This window comes from Spinacia oleracea, chromosome 4 (genome assembly GCF_020520425.1).
Source record: "Spinacia oleracea cultivar Varoflay chromosome 4, BTI_SOV_V1, whole genome shotgun sequence".
In the NCBI taxonomy this organism is placed as follows: domain Eukaryota; kingdom Viridiplantae; phylum Streptophyta; class Magnoliopsida; order Caryophyllales; family Amaranthaceae; genus Spinacia; species Spinacia oleracea.
The window spans coordinates 169041757-169061175 of record NC_079490.1 but is presented as its reverse complement, the minus strand read 5'-3'; the positions used below and the strand labels follow the sequence as shown (position 1 = coordinate 169061175).

General features: G+C 35.9%; 2 protein-coding genes across 5 annotated transcripts; one reads left to right on the top strand and one right to left on the bottom strand.

Annotated features, from left to right (window-relative positions):
• The first annotated feature begins 210 nt into the window (after positions 1-210).
• On the top strand, positions 211-8379 carry LOC110784266 (uncharacterized). 2 transcript variants are annotated; one of them, XM_021988700.2, is made up of 11 exons: positions 211-643; positions 967-1042; positions 1573-1658; positions 2562-2655; positions 2752-2828; positions 3060-3187; positions 5172-5243; positions 6846-6916; positions 7558-7633; positions 7728-7871; positions 7966-8379. In XM_021988700.2, the coding sequence occupies exons 1-11, from the start codon at positions 389-391 to the stop codon at positions 8003-8005; spliced, it is 1119 nt and encodes a 372-aa protein (XP_021844392.2). In that variant the 5' UTR covers positions 211-388; the 3' UTR covers positions 8006-8379. The 2 variants fall into 2 exon arrangements, with proteins under 2 accessions (XP_021844392.2, XP_021844393.2); XM_021988701.2 differs by having other exon boundaries at positions 212-643; positions 2752-2819.
• A 742-nt stretch (positions 8380-9121) lies between these two features.
• LOC110784264 (formamidopyrimidine-DNA glycosylase) lies at positions 9122-17435 on the bottom strand. 3 transcript variants are annotated; one of them, XM_021988699.2, is made up of 11 exons: positions 17055-17435; positions 15297-15348; positions 13320-13377; positions 12946-13014; positions 12728-12853; positions 12087-12137; positions 11286-11363; positions 11079-11171; positions 10927-11020; positions 10119-10153; positions 9122-10010 (listed from the first exon to the last, which is right to left on the bottom strand). In XM_021988699.2, exons 1-11 carry the CDS (start codon positions 17281-17283, stop codon positions 9459-9461), a joined length of 1437 nt encoding a protein of 478 aa, XP_021844391.2. In that variant the 5' UTR covers positions 17284-17435; the 3' UTR covers positions 9122-9458. The 3 variants fall into 3 exon arrangements, with proteins under 3 accessions (XP_021844391.2, XP_021844388.2, XP_021844387.2); XM_021988696.2 differs by lacking the exon at positions 10927-11020 and having other exon boundaries at positions 11072-11171; positions 17055-17434; XM_021988695.2 differs by lacking the exon at positions 11079-11171 and having other exon boundaries at positions 10927-11029; positions 17055-17431.
• Positions 17436-19419: the final 1984 nt, after the last annotated feature.

The window sequence follows — 19419 nt, the reverse complement described above, 5'->3', positions numbered from 1 at the left end:
TCGTCCATACTCTTTAGACTTGCATTCTCCACGAGGTTGGACTTAATCTTCATGCTGCTTCACTTCTTGTCTTGTTGCGTACTTGTCCTAGCTTATAGTGACTTGCTCCTGTCAATCCTTAATTCGACAATTAGTAGAGTGTAAGCTTGTCATCATCAAAACTCAGGAATCAACAAAATCAATGAGGATTTACAACCACAACCACAACCACAACCCAGAGTATCATCTATATTGGCCCTATATCCAAAATCTGAAGATTCTCATACCTCACCAGATCACCTCCACTTCCACTCCACTTACTAGTGGTCGTTAAGACTTGCAAATACAGTTGATTAATCTCCCGCCATCTTTCCCCATTTTCTCTCTCCTCCCACAAACCCCCACTCTAATGGCTGCTGCTACTGCTTGGTCTCTCCTTTCACCTCCACTCAACCTTCAATTCCCTTCTACTAGAAGCATCCACCATTGGAGCTCATCGAGAAGAACAGCTAACGCAAAAATCTTCGCCAAAAGTAGCGACGACGACGATAATACGCCGTCGTTTAATCCGTTTGGCTTCGTCACCGATAATCCGTCCAGCAAAAGCGCCATTCAACTCCCTGATAGTCCCGCCGAGGACGGAAATGTCGGCCAAATGCTTTATGTAAGTGATTTTTACCTTCCTTTATTATGATTGGAAGTTTGGAAATTTTCTTCGGTTTTAATATATGCAACCCTAAACCCTAATTATAAACATTAAATATATTTGCGGAAATGGTACTTCGTATTTTGTTTAGGAATTTATGATCAGATGATCTAAATACGCGTCAATTGGTGTTATTAATGTTTAATAATTCTACTTTAGCTTATTGTAGTTAGTCATTAGGTTGAATCCTCACAAGAAGACGTATTGAGGGTTTTAAGATCATAAATTCTTAAACAAATGATTATGCAAATGATTATGCAAAATTTGTGGTTTGTTTGCAGAGAACAGAAGACAAGGGAAAGGAATATGGGCGGTATATTAAATCTGGTGATTTAATATGGTTTGTTAGAGAAACAGGTAACAGTAACCTCACTGCCTTCACTTCGAATTGTCTAAATTGTGAATTGGGTGGTATTAAATCAGTGATTTAGACTTATATTAATCATTGATTGTGATGATAGATTTGTTGCTAATGAAAGATTGGGTAATTGTTGATGAACAACTTGCATTTTGTACAAATTGTGGTTACAGGCTGTTTTTAATTTTTTATGTGGTTGTTTAGCATTAAGAAACAAGCAAGAATTGGCAGAATACTTGTTAGATTGTTAATTTGGTTCAATATATTCCTGGTGATTCTTTCAACTCCGTTGTTGTTCCGAACATTCTCTCTTTAATAAACCACTATTGTGGGCCGATACTACCTCGCTTAACTGTTACCGATAACATGTCATTGTAAAACTCCTTAACATATTGCTACTGTAGGGATGTGCAACCGAAAACAGTTCTCATGGAGGAGAGCATGACTGTAAATTTAAGTCTTTTACCAAAAAGCAGGACAAGTTGGGATGCTAGGAAGTAGTATTCGCCTGATGTATCTCTTTCTGTAGGTTCACCTGATAGTAGACGTGGAACCATTGTCTTCCTTCATGGGGCTCCAACACAATCCTATAGCTATCGAGTTGTTATGTCACAGGTTTGTGCCTAACCTTTGTGACTATTGGATCATCTATATATGTATAATATTCTGAGTAATGACTACATGTTTGAATGTTTATATCCACCTATCCAATGTGATCAGCAGGCTTTCTTGTGAATTTTAGAGGAGAATACCTTGACCATTTTCCTTCTAATTTTATTGTTTTGTGCTTTCCCATACTTCATTAATAAGTTGGAAAAAGAATAGAAGGATGTGATGCCTATGATCTGAAATATGAAGTAAAAACAAAAATTTGTGATGCCTATGATATGTTATTACAGTTTTAGTCGTTTACTGCTCTATGAAATATCTGGTGGTGTTCTATGTTTGACTCGGATATACATGTCAGATATGGGTATGTGTCCAAGACTCAGACTTGGCTATTTAATGAAAGAATTTCGTCCCGTTGGCCCAAAAGGAAGTGGCAAGTTCTCATGGTCATGTGGACTATCCTTAGACCTTATAGGGATCCTTTCCTTGGTTGTTTTGGCTGGTCCTTCAGCACACAAAAAAAAAAAACAGCCTCGAAGGGAAATTGTGTATCACATTTTACTATATTATAAGCTCAATATAAACCATCCCCATGGATAAGTGTAGAACCAATTACAACGGTAGTCTTCAGGGAAGTCAGCCTACCGTTTAGTCTCACGTTCTTTTCACCTCGTTGTTTGATTGCATATGTAGTCATTTACTCATTTGAACCTTCTTGGATTATCTTGAAGGTGCTTTCTCAAGCTACATTTGATAATGTGGTTTATCTGCAACCGTTATTTTCCTTGACTGAGTATAGAATCTATTCTAATCTTCCTTATAAGCATATGGAGCAGCTTGGAAAAATAAAGTGGTTCTCTCTTGCGAAACTCTGTTCTGTTTTCTGAAAACTGCTTTTGTTCTTGATAGATGTCTGATTCTGGATTTCACTGCTTGGCACCCGACTGGATAGGCTTTGGTTTCAGTGATAAGCCATATCCAAAATACGGCTTTGACTATACAGGTTGTTGTTTCTATCATGGAGCTCCCTTTTTTGAATCAAAACAGAATAGTTTATTCGTAAATATTGTAGTCTGATGCATAAACCCTGCTGTAACAGAAAAGGAGTTCCATGACGAGTTAGATAAATTACTTGAAGTGCTGGGAGTGAAATCTCCTTTTCTTCTGGTAGTACAGGTGTGAACGACATGCGCCATAGATAATGTCCCTGATTCAACTGTGTATGACCCATCCTTGCACCATATAACTAACTCTTTTTTCATTTGTCAGGACTCAGGCCACCAACATTCTCTTTATTTGGTTTTATTATAGCTTAATAAGTCTGATTGACGAAAGGATACTTCTTAAACAGAACTGTCATTTTACTTTTATGCATTTATGCACTTCATTAATCTTGTATCCTTGTAGGGCTTTTTAGTAGGTTCCTATGGATTGACCTGGGCATTGAAAAATCCCAGCAGGATATCTAAACTCGTGATACTGAACAGTCCACTTACACCTTCATCTTCAGTCCCTGGATTGTTTCAACAACTAAGGTTTAGATCAATAACTACTACATGTTCTTTATTATGTTTATTTATTACAAAGTACTTCACATTACAAATGTTTATTTAGGATAAAGTATTTTACATAAGAAATATTTATTTATTATAAAGTACTTCAAATACAATCACCTATCTGCAAATACACTTCCGTGACTTATACTTCAAGCATGTGGGGTATGTGATGGTTGAATTGATTTTAAATTTTATCTGTATTGTTGTCTGTCAATGAATTTGAGCATCATTAACTAGAGATTAGGAAACCAACCTTCCCATTTTCATTACTTTTGCCACCAGTTCACGAAAACGTCTTTCATGTGTAAGTTATAGCTCACAGAGAATGGGGTTCCACCGGATACTTTTAGGTTTGTGATCATATAGAAGTATGGCCTAGTTGGTCAATGTGGACCATGATCAGTTTTTGGAGTTAACTTGAAGTGCCTTCCTTCTGTCTTAGAGAGATATTCTACCGATGTCTTGAAGGGGTTTATTGTTCACGACCCTGTAGCTTTTGCTGAGATCAATCAATGTAAGGATTGATGTTGTCTATGATCGTGGAAACCAAAGTTATATTTTACCCTAGTTTCTGTCAAGGTTGTTCACTAGCGTTTTGTAGGATAAGCTATAACCATTAAATTAGGCTTCTCGGGAACTATTTTGGGTTAGATATCATTTATAGTTGACATGTCCAGTAATGGTTAATGACTAATCTTGGGAGAGTGCTTTAGTAGCATTAACACTGTTGACGACGGTGTTACATGGATGCGTAGCAAATTGGCCTAGGTCATGGAAGAAGATCATCTTGCCACATAAAATGAGCCTTTCTTTAAATTATGAGAAAAGGATTCAACCCTTTGGTTGGTAGTTGAAGGTGGTCTTCAACTCTCCACAACACGAGAAAGAAAAACGCGTATGGCCAAGTTGGCAATTTTCTTAAGTCATCAATCATCAATCCCTGTCCATTTCGGATGGAGCCAAAGATTCATTTGTTCTTTTAGCCGTGGGATGTAATGGACTAAATCAAAATGGCTCTTAATACCTCTTCGCTTCTTTTCTATTAAGTAGAAGATGGTCGTCCCTTTGTTGTCCCATTATCGCTTTTGGGTCAATTGGAAACAACCTCTCTGCAATTGCAGGGGTAAGGTTGCGTACGTCCGACCCCCCTTACCCCGCTTCTTGCGGGAGCCTCTTTGAGGCAATGGGGGTAATGATAATGAATGAATCAATCAATCATCAATCCCTATTGTTTTGTCATATTTTGGTTGTATACTCACCTAGTCAAGGCATTTTGAGATTGAGTAAAAACGATTTCCTCTAGACAACCGAACTCCATCAAGCTTGCAAGTCTAACCAACTGATATGAGTTTGAAGTGTGTATCTCTGGCATCTAAAAGAGGTAAATTAGGCATTAAAGGGCCTTTTATTCATCAGGCCCGACACTTTCTTTGGCGACTAGATAGAGACTTGTCATAGGAGGGAAATGTAAACAGTTATAAGCTGTTGAACTATGTTACTTTTCATTTACTACAGGAGTGGAAAACATTCGTCATTGACCTTGCTTAACTTGAGAATTTGGACTAGAAGATAGGGTAAGGACCACAATAATGCACTGATGTTGAGATTAATACTTGAAACTTACTTGCATAAACTATGAAGTCCTAGGACACAATCCTTGGCAAGATATTTCCTGAGACCTTGACAAGCAAATGGTGATGCCGTCTGATATCTGTTTCTAGTCATTAGCCCATCTCCCCAAAAAAGAAAAAGGAAAGTGGACTAAGAGACCTGTACCTAACAGGAAGAATCTAAATAAGATTCACTTATACGTCGTAGTTCCTAAAGATGATACCACAGGTCTTTAGACGAGCATTTTAGGGTTTTAGTGAGCTTAATTTTAATTTAGAACACTTATGTTTCTTGTTTTTCTTTCGTCTTTAACCCAGATTTCTGAGGAACTTGTATGGGTCTTATTTTGCAGATTTCCTCTTCTCGGTGAATTCACTAGCCAGAACGCTATTATTGCTGAACGATTTATCGAAGCAGGTAGCCCGTATGTATCCAATTCGTCTCTTCATAAATATCTGTAGTAACTTTCTCTATCATCCCTAATTAGTCTATATACATCTATTTTTTTTTGTTTCTGGTGAGAAGATGTTTGATGAATCACATTACTATTCGAATTTCTGTTTACTGTTGTTTCGTCATTTTCGTTTGATTTAGTTATTTTGCAGAAATGTCGAAATTTTTGGTATTTCTTTATGTTCCTACTCTACCACTTGTTTTTAAATGGCAGATAGAATCCCTTTGAGATATTGTGTATTAAAAAAAATATATATATATATCTATGGTGGGTTTTTGCAACATTATGGAATAATTTTTTTTATTTTTTTTATTTTTTTTATTTTTTATTTTTTATTTTTTTTATTTTTTTTAAAGTAAAAGAGCTTCCACAGGGATTTCAGAATTATTTGGCTATGCAACCGGTGGTATAACTTCTGTTTACAAAAAGTTGTGGTTTAAACTTAACGGGTGTGATTCTTGTTAGATATGTTTAAGAGAATTCACCCCATTGAAAATTTTGAATGCTCTAGACTCCATCAACTTGACATTTTCTCAACCCATTTAATCTCAGTAATCCTAATTATTTTTCTAGGCCTAAGAAATTGAACTTTGATATTAGGTGGACCAATTACAAGTCGGATTCTCCTCTGGTTCATGACCAATACTTACCTTCTTTGAATCTTCCACTAGAACTCTCTAGTTCTACTGGCCCCGTTACTTGGTGCTTCAGTGAAGTATCAAAGGTGTTCTGAATAAATCACGTACTTCATACCTATGACAGTTTTTAATTCCAGATGACAGAATCTGTTAATACATTGGAATCCCACCAGTTTGATAGAAATTTGAGGACGCACGCGGAAGTTTTGATGGGGTTGAATAATATAACAAAATTGTATTGATAAAAATTGTACAACAATATTTGTGAGAGTCCATGTCTCTCACTTATCTCTTTGGTAGAATCCTTGTTTCTACTCCTCATTCATATTTTTGTGGGAACTCTCTTAATAGGCAGTTGTTGTATTATGGTTTCTAGATTCTTCCACTCACCTCACTAGACTTTTCTTAGGATATTTTAGTTACTAGATTTTTCTAGGCTAGCCCCTAGATATTTCCTAAGATTATTCTAGAATCTAGATTATAATTTACAATCATGTGTTTCTAGATTGTTCTACAATAATACATTTCACTACTAGATTTTTACAATCACATTATCCAGATTTTTCTAGATTAATATTTCAACAGTTTAACAATCATACAGATTTCCAAGTTCAGAATAGTAACTAACTTAATACACCGTATATGGAAGCAGTTCATTGGTAAAGGAACATCCTTGTGACACTTAGGCATAGCTTAAATGTTGCTGATTTTGCAGAAACTTTTATGCTTTGTTTTTAGACATGTCATTCTAAATCTGAGTTTGATTGTGCTAAATGTAAGGGACCAATGGTAAATAAGCTGTTAACATGGAAAATGGAGTGTGGAAATTTTGGAGGCTTTAATTACAACTTAACCGTCCTTTGACATGTTAGTCCAAACAAGTTTTAACAGCTTATTTAATCATCCTTTCTGATTGCATGTATTGTTGTCGCAGTTATGTTCTGAAGCTGGACAAGGCTGATGTATACCGGCTACCGTATCTGTCAAGCAGTGGTCCAGGATTTGGTTCGACTTCTACTTCATTTCTTATGTGTCATAACTTTTATAAGAATGCTGGAGTTGTGGTTAGCGCAAAATTGTAGTCGGTTATTCGTTCTTTATCTGATTATCTGCGTCGAGTGTAGTTGACTTTCTTGAATCTACTGGACCTGAAATGGAATCTTCCTGAATCCTGATAAACAAATACTTATAGTTTCCCAGCTATCTAAATTACTAATTTACTGTTACTCAATAGATGTCTCATGGAGACTTGGAATTTGAAGCCTCCTTTCTACTCTATATCCTACAACTGCAAGCTGGTAGCTCTGAGATTGAGTATTAACTGTATCCTGATGGTCATTTGTCAATATGGGTGAAAATAACTCACAAAATGCACTCGTTTAATAGATACCTTTTGTTATAAAAAGAACATTGAGAGGACTGACCATTAAAAAACATGTCCTCGACTTTCATATGAGTATAAATTATCTGGATTTAACATGTGTTTATGGGAAAATTTGCATACAAGCTGACAATTACACCTTTGTTTCTTTTACTGAGTATAACCATTAACTCTCTTGCATAAGGAGTGAACTAATGATGATATTGCCTTAAGTGCTTCATTATAATAAACTTGCTGAAGTTAGTCTTGTTATTTTTTACTGTAGCCTTGCTTGAAGCTGCAAGAAGAATGAACTTCAGAGAGGTAGCAACTCAAATAGCTACAGGATTTGCATCTGGAAGGTACTGTTTTGAATCTGCGGATTGTAATTAGGAAATTACGGATTTACAGTTACAAGTTAGCTAATATACATCAACTGAAACATCGTTTTTTCAGCTGGGATAAACCGATACTGTTAGCATGGGGTATATCGGACAAATATCTACCTCAATCAATAGCTGAAGAATTTAAACAGGGTAACCCTTCAGTTGTGAAGCTTAAATTAATAGAAGGAGCTGGTCATATGCCACAAGAGGACTGGTAAGTGTTCCCCTGTTTATGAAATATAGCTATAAGTATTTTCCAGGCTTGAAAATTTACCTTTGTTGAAAATTGATCGATATAATATGAACAGGCCTGAAAAAGTTGTTGAAGCTTTGAGAGTATTCTTATGAAGATCGACACATACCCTGATTGAAGAATACTACGTAGTAGCCAAGGCACCAAAAGCATGTGTAAAGGTAAGAAAAGTGCCAACATGGCATACAGAATACATGCTCCAACATGAATACGCAATTCTTTGGACTGGGTTGTTTTCCCTGTCATTCAGATTAAATAAAACAATACTATCACCCAATTCTATGGAAGAATATATGGACTCAGATGTATAAATCATTATCCAACAATGCTTAATGCACCTTCTGTATAATTGTAGTAAAGTGAACAAGTGTTAAGCTGTTTACTACGGAGTATATATAGAGCTGAAAAGTTGTATATGATACGATTTGAACATTTCAGATTGCAAAAGCTTGTACTTGTTTTGTGTAAACAGAGGGGGCCAGTTACCTTAAATTCATAAATGTCACCCCAATCGCGCAGCAGACTATGCTGCCGCAATAGGTCACAACATCCAGACTCATCAAGATATTGACCCCTATGTAGACAATAAATTTTCTTATTTTATATCTTTAGATAAGTTAGGGTACAGCCTTGAGAGAAGGCTACCCTAACTTCTTGTATTTTTTCATCAAAAAAAAAATGGTGAAAAAGCATTTTTGAAAATTTGTCACATTCTGATGCTAGTGGTGATGATGGTCGCATAGTAGTTCACCGCAATGGCGGAGTCAGAATTTTTGAATCGGTGTGTCGTAGTGTCAGATATTTTTGAAATAGGGTGTTGCCATGTTAGTAAAACAATTATTTTAGTCCGTATTAATTTACTTTTTCTAATAACATAAGGTATAACATTTTTTTTTCACAAAATTGGGTGGTCAGTGACCTACCCTTGACACCCCTTTCTCCGCCACTGAGTTCACCATAAATTCTTCTTAATAAAAACTCGCTTGTCTGCTTGTACATTAAAGAGAAATATGCAAGCAATGTGCAGTCACCATCTACCCTCAATCTCATTGCGGCAAAACAACTTACTTCCATCACTCAAAAACAAAAAAGAAATGTGCATATCATGCCAGATACCAGCGTGGGCTCGGGTACCCATCACAAACATCGGCTCATATTATCCACTCTTCAAAAAGAACAAAGAATGACAGTGAGCTTTCTGCAATAAGTGATTAACTAATTAAGCAAAATGGCAATTCAGATTATGATGTCCCACTATAGTCACACAATAGTGAGCCTTTCAATTACCCAGAAAGCCAGCAATATCTAAATCCTGTATAATGTTCAGGAAAATACAGGAAAGCATCAAACATACTGACAGCGCGTGCAATGACAACATAGCTAACTGCTAACTAACTTCACATTTAACTACTACTTGACTGACTAAATTAAGCAACAAACTGCTATCAAAATGGATGCTCTTGTTAAAGCATGGCTTTCTTAATTATGTGTCCTGCCATTAATAATGTACAGGCCCCGTTTTACTTCCCGTACCATTCAGAAGTTTACCTACTTGGCTTTCTTTCTGGTTTCCTTCTGGGGCTTTTTGGCTCCGGCTTTCTGATCGCCATTCTCATTACCATCATCATCACTAGCATCAGAATCATTGCTTTTCCTGGACTTCGGCTCAGCTGTATCCTTCTTTCCCCCACCTCTGGTTTTCTTGCTCTTGTTTGCATCTTGACTTTCGTTTGTTCCTATTAGTTTCCTCTTTGCAATAACCTTGCCACCACGAGTTCCAGTTGTCTTATCATCACCGCCATCGCCGTCATCTTCACCACCACCACCACCACCTCCATCTACATCATCGTCGTCATCATCATTATCATTACTTTTAGTGGATTTCTTCCTTCTAGCTGGCTGCTTTCCACTTTTGCTAGTCTTTGTTTGCTTAGATTTCGTATCCTCCGTTTCTTCTTCCCTTACATCCCCATTGGTATCATCTCCATCATCATTGTGATCATCCGTGTCCTTTTTAGAGGCTCGTTTGCGTGGTTTAGCAGGAGCTTCTGTGGCTTGCACTCCACTTAGCTTTTGGAGCTCCGGGACGTAGGCTGATGTCTGTCAATAAAATGCTAGCAGTTAGCTATTTACTGAATTGCAATTGTGCAAAAGAAAGATTATATATATATATATATATATATATATATATATATATATAAGACATACCCTTCCGCGCACAGTGATGAAGTCAATTTTCTTTCCTGCAAAATGTCAGGAAAATATCATTAGAGTTCCACACACCAAATTTTTGAAAAAATTGTACTCCAAAGCTTAAGCAACAGTCATATCCAATGCATAAAATCACAGCAAGTTGAAAATAAACAGTAGAGGATGATCGTGGCGAGATGCAGAATATTTGGTAGTATGTTTCCATAGTTCCAACAAGCTGCAGATTCTGGTATGAGAGTAAGAAGTATTTCATGGGACATCTCAAGGAGACTAAACAATGCTTGATTATCCTTAAAACTAACTGTTTCAGGAAACGAAGAGTCAACCAAAATAATTTCAACTTTTCAAGGCCAAGTACAAATGACCATCAAGTGATTCAAGTCCATGAATTGTCACTTTCATGGCATCAACATAACATCCATTCTCCAACAAGTGGGTGCAATAATTATGTTCTAACCTTTGACAATCGGTGTTCAATGAAACAGAAGATTTGAGCCTCAAATAATGCATAAGTCACAATATGCATGAACCATTAAACAAAGCAATTTTGAAATGCTTATCATTATCCAGAATGCCAACATGCAATTATTTTCAATAAGTTGGTTCAAATCACTTACAGTCAATATCAACTAAAAGTCCTCCTTATGTACCAGTTATTCAGAAGTGTTAGAAAAGAAAATCGGTACTGTTCACCCAACACAGAAGTACGTGCACTTTTTTCTTTTAAAAGCCTTTTAAATACCTCTGCTGGACATAATTTTAAAAGGGAAAAAAAATAATTGATTCTCCGAGTCAGAAGTCAAACCATCGACAAAAGCCTTTCCAGGTTTCTTTTCCCGTGAATGAAAAATCCAACCACTTGGATATTGACTACTGTCAGCTCCAACCTCAACAGCCTTCTCAAGTACCTATAAGTGAAATGGAAAATGATAGTATATTAGAAATCTTACCATCAACTTTTCCAGGTTTTTTACCCCAACGATAATGAAATAACCAGTCAGAAGGGAATTGTTGGGAATCAGCATCGACTTCGACTGCATGTTGTATAACCTACAAGTATCGGGTCTAAACATCCTTTTAATCCATCTAAACTTCCTTCCAATTGAAAATGTTAAACTAAATCACTGTTCTAAGAAGAGTTCTATGTATTCAAAGACAACCCACCTCCGTTATACTCTTCAGCAGTCTATCACTCTCGTCTTTTGAAAGGGAAGAGGCATTCTGCGAAGGATGAATTCTTGCCTGTGAAGAACAAAGTGAAATAATAAACATTCCGGGATAGCTGATTAAAATGTCTGTCTTTTCAGTTTCAACATAATGCAAAAGTAATTTTGTTTTAAAGTTATCCAATTAAAGGAACAATTATTAAGGTAACTTGAGGTATGACTTCTTACTTTGAGGTACCCGACCTACTCCCAATCAGATCAACGATATTATTTAGCCTTCAAAGAAGTCATATATGCTTAGGTGTTTTTCGTTACTCGATTTCACGTCAAAACTCCGTATAAAAACTTATTTGGCCCTTATCCGAACTTAAATAGGGTTGTGCATTGAAGTTGGGTAGTAGGTAGCCCCTTATTTGAACTTATTATTCCTGAAACTTGTTTTCTTAAGGTAGAAAGACCACGGCCTTAACCCCCCCTCCCCCTTCCAAATAGTACAAGTAAAAAGATGTTTAGGGTCCTTCAAAGTGTAAGATTACTGAAAGTCTGAAACTCAATACCTTATCAGAGTTTACCTAAAAAAGGGGGAAAAAGATAAATCCATCATACAGGGGAGAATTGAAAGTATCCTCAATCAAAGGCATTTTCTTACTTGTCAATATAACCTTTCTTATTCATCCAACAAACTTTAACAAATTAGCTTGGCTTCCCAAAGTTCCATATCTTAGAAACTAAAAAATTTTAACTTTAATAAGTGGAAGACAGATTCCTCTAACAATCGTAAGTCAAGTTGTCAACTCACTTGATATAGCACTTCATCTGCAACCCAATTCCCAATACCGGAAATAAAACTCTGCAAAGTAAGAATTAAGCTCGGAATCAATGTGAAGAAATGAAGATACACTGATAGATACATAGTACAACAGTTTGAATGAAGGCAATATCATTTGATACCCAAAAAAAAATTTGCTTGAGTTCAAAGTATGATGGAGTTGGACACAGATTGTAAACAGTTAGCCACTTAGCTCCCAGTGTCACAGCAAGGGGAAGCAGACAGAAGAACAAAAAGTTGAAATAAAATCAAAGAAATATTTTTCATGTAAAGACTTTGTATACAGTGTACATATCATGAAAACATACTACTATGCAAGGTTTTTCAAAGGCCATGTCAAAATCAGATTGCATACGTGATGAGATGGATGTTCTTGAAGTGTATGGAATGTCATCAAAACTACTACATACAAGTACACGGTATAAATTTTTTGCAGAATGTAGATAAAAGAGCTGGCCATAATATACTAATATGCTAGTGTTTGTCCCACACGGAGTGATAACTCATGAGGAAGAGACAAATAGCCTCAAAAAGCAATGAATAACATGTAATTAAATTCCTGTTTAGAGCGCAACATAATGACATATTGCATGTATTTTCAATTTTCTGACCTGATCAAGCAATAAAGGCTTAATAGCAATCTTCTTTTTGCTCAAGGATTTATTGAACTCTCCTTCAGTCATGGGTTCCAACAAAGCATCAGGACCTAGCGCAGATATTGGTGGAGCAGAAGCTGGCTGCATCAACAAATAACAAAAAAAGCATTAACTGGAGAACGCACTTAAGATAAGAAATGTGAAAGCGGATATGCTTGGAAATCCCCACATACATCATCCAGCAAGCGAACTGTAGCAAATCGCCTCTTGTCCGTAAAAGACATCTCTAGACCATCATTTAACTGCAAATAAAGATTAAATTCATTCGAAGCTCAGCAATAGCACCTAATAATATGAAAAACAATTCCGGGTACTGAAATTTTGAACCAGTAACAGTAACAGTAACAATAACAATTACGTAAAGGAAAACTAGTACCTAGTACCTACAGTCAAAGCAAGTAAACTTAAGTTTTTAACAAAGCTAAGTTATGAATTATGACCAATTAGATACTCAATCACCCTGGGAAGAACACAACTATGATGACAATCTTCGAATCCTAACCCCTAAACATGAAGGACACCTTTGCAGAAGATTAAGAACCCTTACTTCTATGAAGAACTTGGAATATTTTGAAGGCCATTCATCGTTATCGCTTACAGCAGATCTGCATTCAATGAAATAAATGACAAATGAATACCATTTCTCCTATAGTAAGCTTTCAAGTTAAGACAATGGCATGCTCATTAGTATCACCCATTCACCAGAAGATTCAGCAATCCCACGGCATATGTAATTAGATTTAAGACCACGTCAAATGAAAAGAGATGAGGCAAAAGGAAGGGGACAACAAGAAGATACAACCATTATACTATAAGAGACTCAACAACAACAACAACAACAACAAAGCCTTAGTCCCAAAATGTTTTGGGGTCGACTAACATGAATCGTAGTAGGAGATCGTCATTGTCACCAATCAAACCAGGAAGGAGCGGGAAGTTAAAAAATAAAAAACAAGGAAGAGAAAGATCAGGTCGACAAAGCCTTAGTCCCAAAAAATAATTCCATGACATGAATCGACAATGAAATATGCTATAAGAGACTCAAGTAATATAAATCAAGTAGAAGGAATTCATTGAATTTCATATTTCAACACACTTGTTCAGATGACAAATCAAAGATCAGGTCAATAATCAGGTATAAAAAAGATCAATACATCCAAAAGATTTAGTAGTACAACTTTCTGCAGATGTGGCGTAATAAGAAAATCAATTGAAAACAATGTGGTTTTCTTTGTATGGAATAATATGTTTTTCCATGGAGCAGTTATGTAGTTCGACTGTTCGAGACATCAAGGAAAAGATGTTTGAAAGTAGGACCATTATCGAACATGCTAAGCAGATCTAAATTGTTAGTCCTAACAGCATCTGCATGACTACACTAATAGAGTAATAGCAACCCCAAACAAGCTACAAGTCTCCAGCACAGCACAAGGTATAGAGAGGTTGGATGTACATAATTTCATATATGTTTGATGAAGCTTTACTTTATCGCCTCCAAACACCACTTTGTTGGCAGAGACTGCAGTGTAGCTTCTAAATATGACATCTGAATTTCTCAGTGTCTTCAAATCATGTTTTTTTCTTAAACTCTTCAAGGACGATGTGTAAGCTCATAAGATATCATGCTTTTTCTTAAACTCTTTAAGGACGAATCTTTTGGAGTATGTGTTGAGTATTGAAAGGTTATAACTTGTCAATTTGTCATATTACTCTCCAAAATCAGCTTCAGCATTTAAGCTTCCGCACATTAATAGCAAAAAGTACACACCAGATTTGACCAGAATAATGTGCACTGCAGGTCGGAAAGAGGAAGATAATGACAGAATCGACAGCTTAGCGGGGAAATTTCACTTTTTCCGACAACATGAACATCAACCTAGGCACAACACGCTGCAGCACGTTCTATAAGCAAATCAGATACCAATTCAAGCAAATTTACAAGATTTTCTTATTTGCTTATGGATAAATAACTCCCAGGAATTAGGATAACAACCAGGGCATCAGATAGACAAGACCAAATACAAAAGAAATTCTTTCAAAAAAAAAAGTTTTATGCAGGAGTATCCGATCTCCTACGACGATTCATGTTAGCCGATCCCAGAACATTTTGGGACTAAGGCTTTGTTGTTGTTGTTGTTGTTGTTGCAGGAGTATACAAGAGATAATCTCTAAGGAGACAGAAACACTCAGATAAAGTAACTTAAAATTTTGGCAACTGGCATACATGGCAATGTTTGTCACTTTTTCACCCAAGTCCTAACATCAAGTTTTAGTCTGAGATTTAGAGTAGATCAAATTCCCCATGCGGATCAAATTACACTGTTTCACATGCAATTGCACCAGCAATGATCTACAATGTTATTCACAAACTACTACTTCGTAATAAACTAGCAGATGATAGGCAAACTATTAAAAGCCTAAAAGGTAAATAAATAAATAAATCAAAAAGGGAAAACTTGACACATATCAGCACTTTATTGATAAACTAGCAGATGATAGGCAACCTATGAATTGATTTTCGTACCTTTTATATTTGGTAACTGCCACACCCTTAATATATACAGCACCTGCCATCCCTATAACAAAATACACATCATAGTTACACACTAAATCTTATTGGGAAGATCTAGAAGTTGGAAAAGGGAATATATATATGTATCCTTCTATCAACGACAACAAAAATTATTATTGTTCCTTATACAAGGCCTTGTTTGACAATTCCTCCGTCCCATTTAGTTGTCATTACTTGTCAACACTTCCTTTTTCATGGACTTTTCACGCCTTTGTCATTAATTTTGAATACATACTAATAAAATGCATTAAAAGTTAACATTAAAAAACCACATTGAAACAAGTTTTGGATAGCAGTTATATAAACGATGTTTGGTACATTAGCATGTCGTGGTTTATCATACATTTAAAATTACAAATAAGAATATGTGTCATTTTAACTATTACTACGTGATTCAATAACGTTTTAACAAACAGTTTAGGTTCTAGAAAATTCCGTATGGAGTTGCCTAAACTCCTATAACTAATATTACCAGCTTAGCCCTGGGCTAATACAGTTATGACTTATGAGTGTTTTAACTTGGATGGGTCGTGAGCATGTCCGTCAATAACATTTGGAGTAGTGTTTAGAGTTTTAGATAAGTCAAAACACAACTAAATCCAGATATTAGTGTTTGGAATGAACTAATGAGCACAACAGACCCAGAAACTAGTGTATGGGAAATTGGAAATGTAGTGGTGAGCACTAGAATTAAGAGTTTAGGACTTTAGAGTAGTGTTTTGCAAATGCTACCTTAGCTTGTGTAGTACTACGTATTTTGCAAAACTGTACCTATATAAGCTTGTGTAGTGTTTTGTAAAAGTTACCAAATTAGCATTTATGTACTTAAAAGTTACAAAAAAATAGCATTTATGTACTTAAAAGTTACTACTCGAACCATTAGCTTGTGGCAAACACTTACATTTAACAGAAACTTTCACTACTGATCTCTAAGCCCTAATATCTAACTACCAACAGCTACAATACCTGCTTCAACGACTAGTTTCGTCAAACAAGTCCATGGCCAAGTATTATTTTATGAATGGTCGTATATAGAAAATGGTTGTATTTGCAACTGCAAGGGGAACATAAGTAGTTTGACCCCTTCTTGTGCAATAAGCTATTAAGCTATGTGGAAAATAAAAAATGCGGATTGGACCAACACTTTGCAAATGAGGAATGCTAACTCCAGCCTCTTTTTATTTTCTCCTTTTTACTTACTGATTTACATGTCCACAAGCAAACCAAAATGCTTTCTTTTTCTTTAAACTATAAGGGAGAAGCTATAGAAAAAGATTGCAACTAGCATTTCTCCTCAGCAAATCTACGATAAAATATTATCCGAACCACTCTTGAGACAACCCGAAACGAAATTCAATCATCATAAAGTAATAATAGATGTTAGTAACTTGCCACACTATCCTCAGCAGTTTTAGGAAATCATGCAATTTCTTTAATTTCAACCAAAAATAAAAAATGACAATCTTTCCAGAATGAGAAATCAGCAAATATACATATACGAGTAAGAATCAAGCAATGTGAAAGAATGAAAGAGCCAAATATGCAAACTAAATTTCCAAAACCTAACGTAGAAATCATAAAATTACATCACAATTTCAGCATCACAGAAACCCTAAATCAATTAGGAAAGGCAAAACTATCGGAAATTTCCCCAATATTTGCTATTATAAACCCTAAAATCACAGCAACAAGGGGGAATTGAGGCGTTACCAAACTGGAATGTAGGAAAAGGGGGACAATCGAGCTGAAGCCACATATTCTTGCCCTTGCGATGAGCAGCAACGATGGTTTTGTTGAGGAGTGCGGCTTCAAAATGGGAACGGGAGACTCCGTTGATGACCTTGGAATCGTCTGCTATGATTGACCTCAGTATCTTCTTTCCTATGCAATGTTCGGCTATGGCGGACCTCGCCGCCTCTACCTCCGGGAGCTCCGGCATGACGGAGGAGACAGAAAATGGCGGGTGGCTCTGTTTAGGGGAGAGAGAATATTTCGCGCGCTTTTCTTTTTAGGTCTTGTTCTAGTATATGGAGACGGAGGGATTGGCTCCGGCGATCTACCCTTTATTTGCCAACTTCCGAACACATATTTAAAAAATAAATTGGGGACCGGGCAATTACCAGGTTACTATACTAATAACGATTTGCATTTATTTTATTTTATTTACACAATGACAACATAAAACATGTCATATTTTAATGGTAAAAGTTTTATTGTTTAAATTTGCGTTTTTGCTCAATTGATAAACAATTCAATTTGAATTTGAATATTTTTAGACTATGGGGTGAATTAAATTTGGATCTCAAAGCCTTGAACTTAAAAAGCACTGAATCGTAAAAAAAAAAATCGTAGTTTATAATAATTTGTGTCATTTTTCTTATTTATGAATCCCCTAATACATGGTAAATGCAATAGAAAAATTAACGGTGTGCAACTGTACAAGTGCAAACATAAGTTGTTTATATTCATTTGGTTGTTTTTGTTAATTTAGATGTTAACAATTTGGCTGATTATATAAACACATAAATAACGTAATGTAAATGGTAAATTATTGGGTAAATAAAAGGTAATGGATCCAATCTTGGAAACATATTATCACGAATCTTCGATATGTATGAGACAATAAATTATTATATTATGAAATAAAATATAATGTAAAATTGTGTAATGAGACTTCAACTTTATAAAGTTTACTATCAAGCCGAGTACTCATATGTTGTCGCCATACATTGGGTGTCTATATGCTATTCAAACGACACCTTCTCTGTTAAAAACAGTCATTTTTTTAGAAGGTGATGAATTTTAATTGTGCATGATGAAAATGTTGTTAACGTGGTGGTTTCCGAAAGATCTTAGACTGCTCATAATATCACTTGTACATTCTTGTATTTTGCCTAGAATATTCTGATTAGGAAAATGTTCTTCTAGGGAGTTATTGTGCATAACCCTCCTAGTAAGGAGGTTAGAATTCTCTAGAACATAGAAAGTTTGAGGCTTAAGATTGAGGAAGCCTATAAATATCACTCCCCACCCTAATTGTGGAGTGAAAACCATTACATTGTCATTCTTCTCAAAAAAATGAAGACAATTTATTCAAATAATCTATTAGCCAACTTCTCCAACTAACCACTTAGCAAAAGTTGTAGTATTCTTAATTAGCCTCGTATGTTTTGGAAGCTAGATTGGTTGTTTGATGGGACTATAAGTTAGTGTCTAATGTTCAACGATTATGGAAAAATAATCAAACACATGACTCTAAACCAAAAATATTCCAGTTTTTACATAGCTGGTTGATCCATGGACGACAAAGACATTGCAATGGCATTTTCAAGTACATTTGGTTACTGAACTACTCATTATCAACTTTACTAATATAGAAGTTACGGTTTTTTCATGAAATGCCCCTGAGGTTTCACGAAATTCACCAAATACCCCTGCGTGTTTCAAAATACATAATATACCCCTATTTTTTTCATACTGTTCACCAAATACCCTTATTTTGACTTTCCGTTAGTCCTCCGTTAAGTCATGTTTATAATTCACCAATTGCACATATTTATAAACTTTTTGCACAATATACACTTATTTGTAAATTTGTTTGCACCAAATACCCAAATAGTGAAGAGCATAGGTTAAGGCTGGGTGAGGAGGCTCCGATATATCTTCAGTAACAACAGCCATATCGATACTCATCCCGCAAATATCATCTTCCCTGTTGAAGCTGTCATTACCAGTACCAAACTCAACACCATCCAAGGGACAATTGAAACAGACACCTCCATCATTCACCATATGTCCAAATTCTACCTCTTGAAGGTACCCATCATCTTTAGTAATCTTACAATGACAATCAATCTTGTAAATGCTATCATTATCTGCAGAACCAATGGTAGGACGCCAAAATTCCTCTGCAGGGAAATAACTATTATCCCAGGCATCTTTTAGTATCCTATCATCACACTTTTTTTTTTTTGGGAACTTCTGGAATTCCATAGGCGTGTTATTCCACCAGAAATTCCATCCAGCGAAAAGAGGGTAATCCCCTTTACAATAAGCACCATAATCAGCTCCTAGA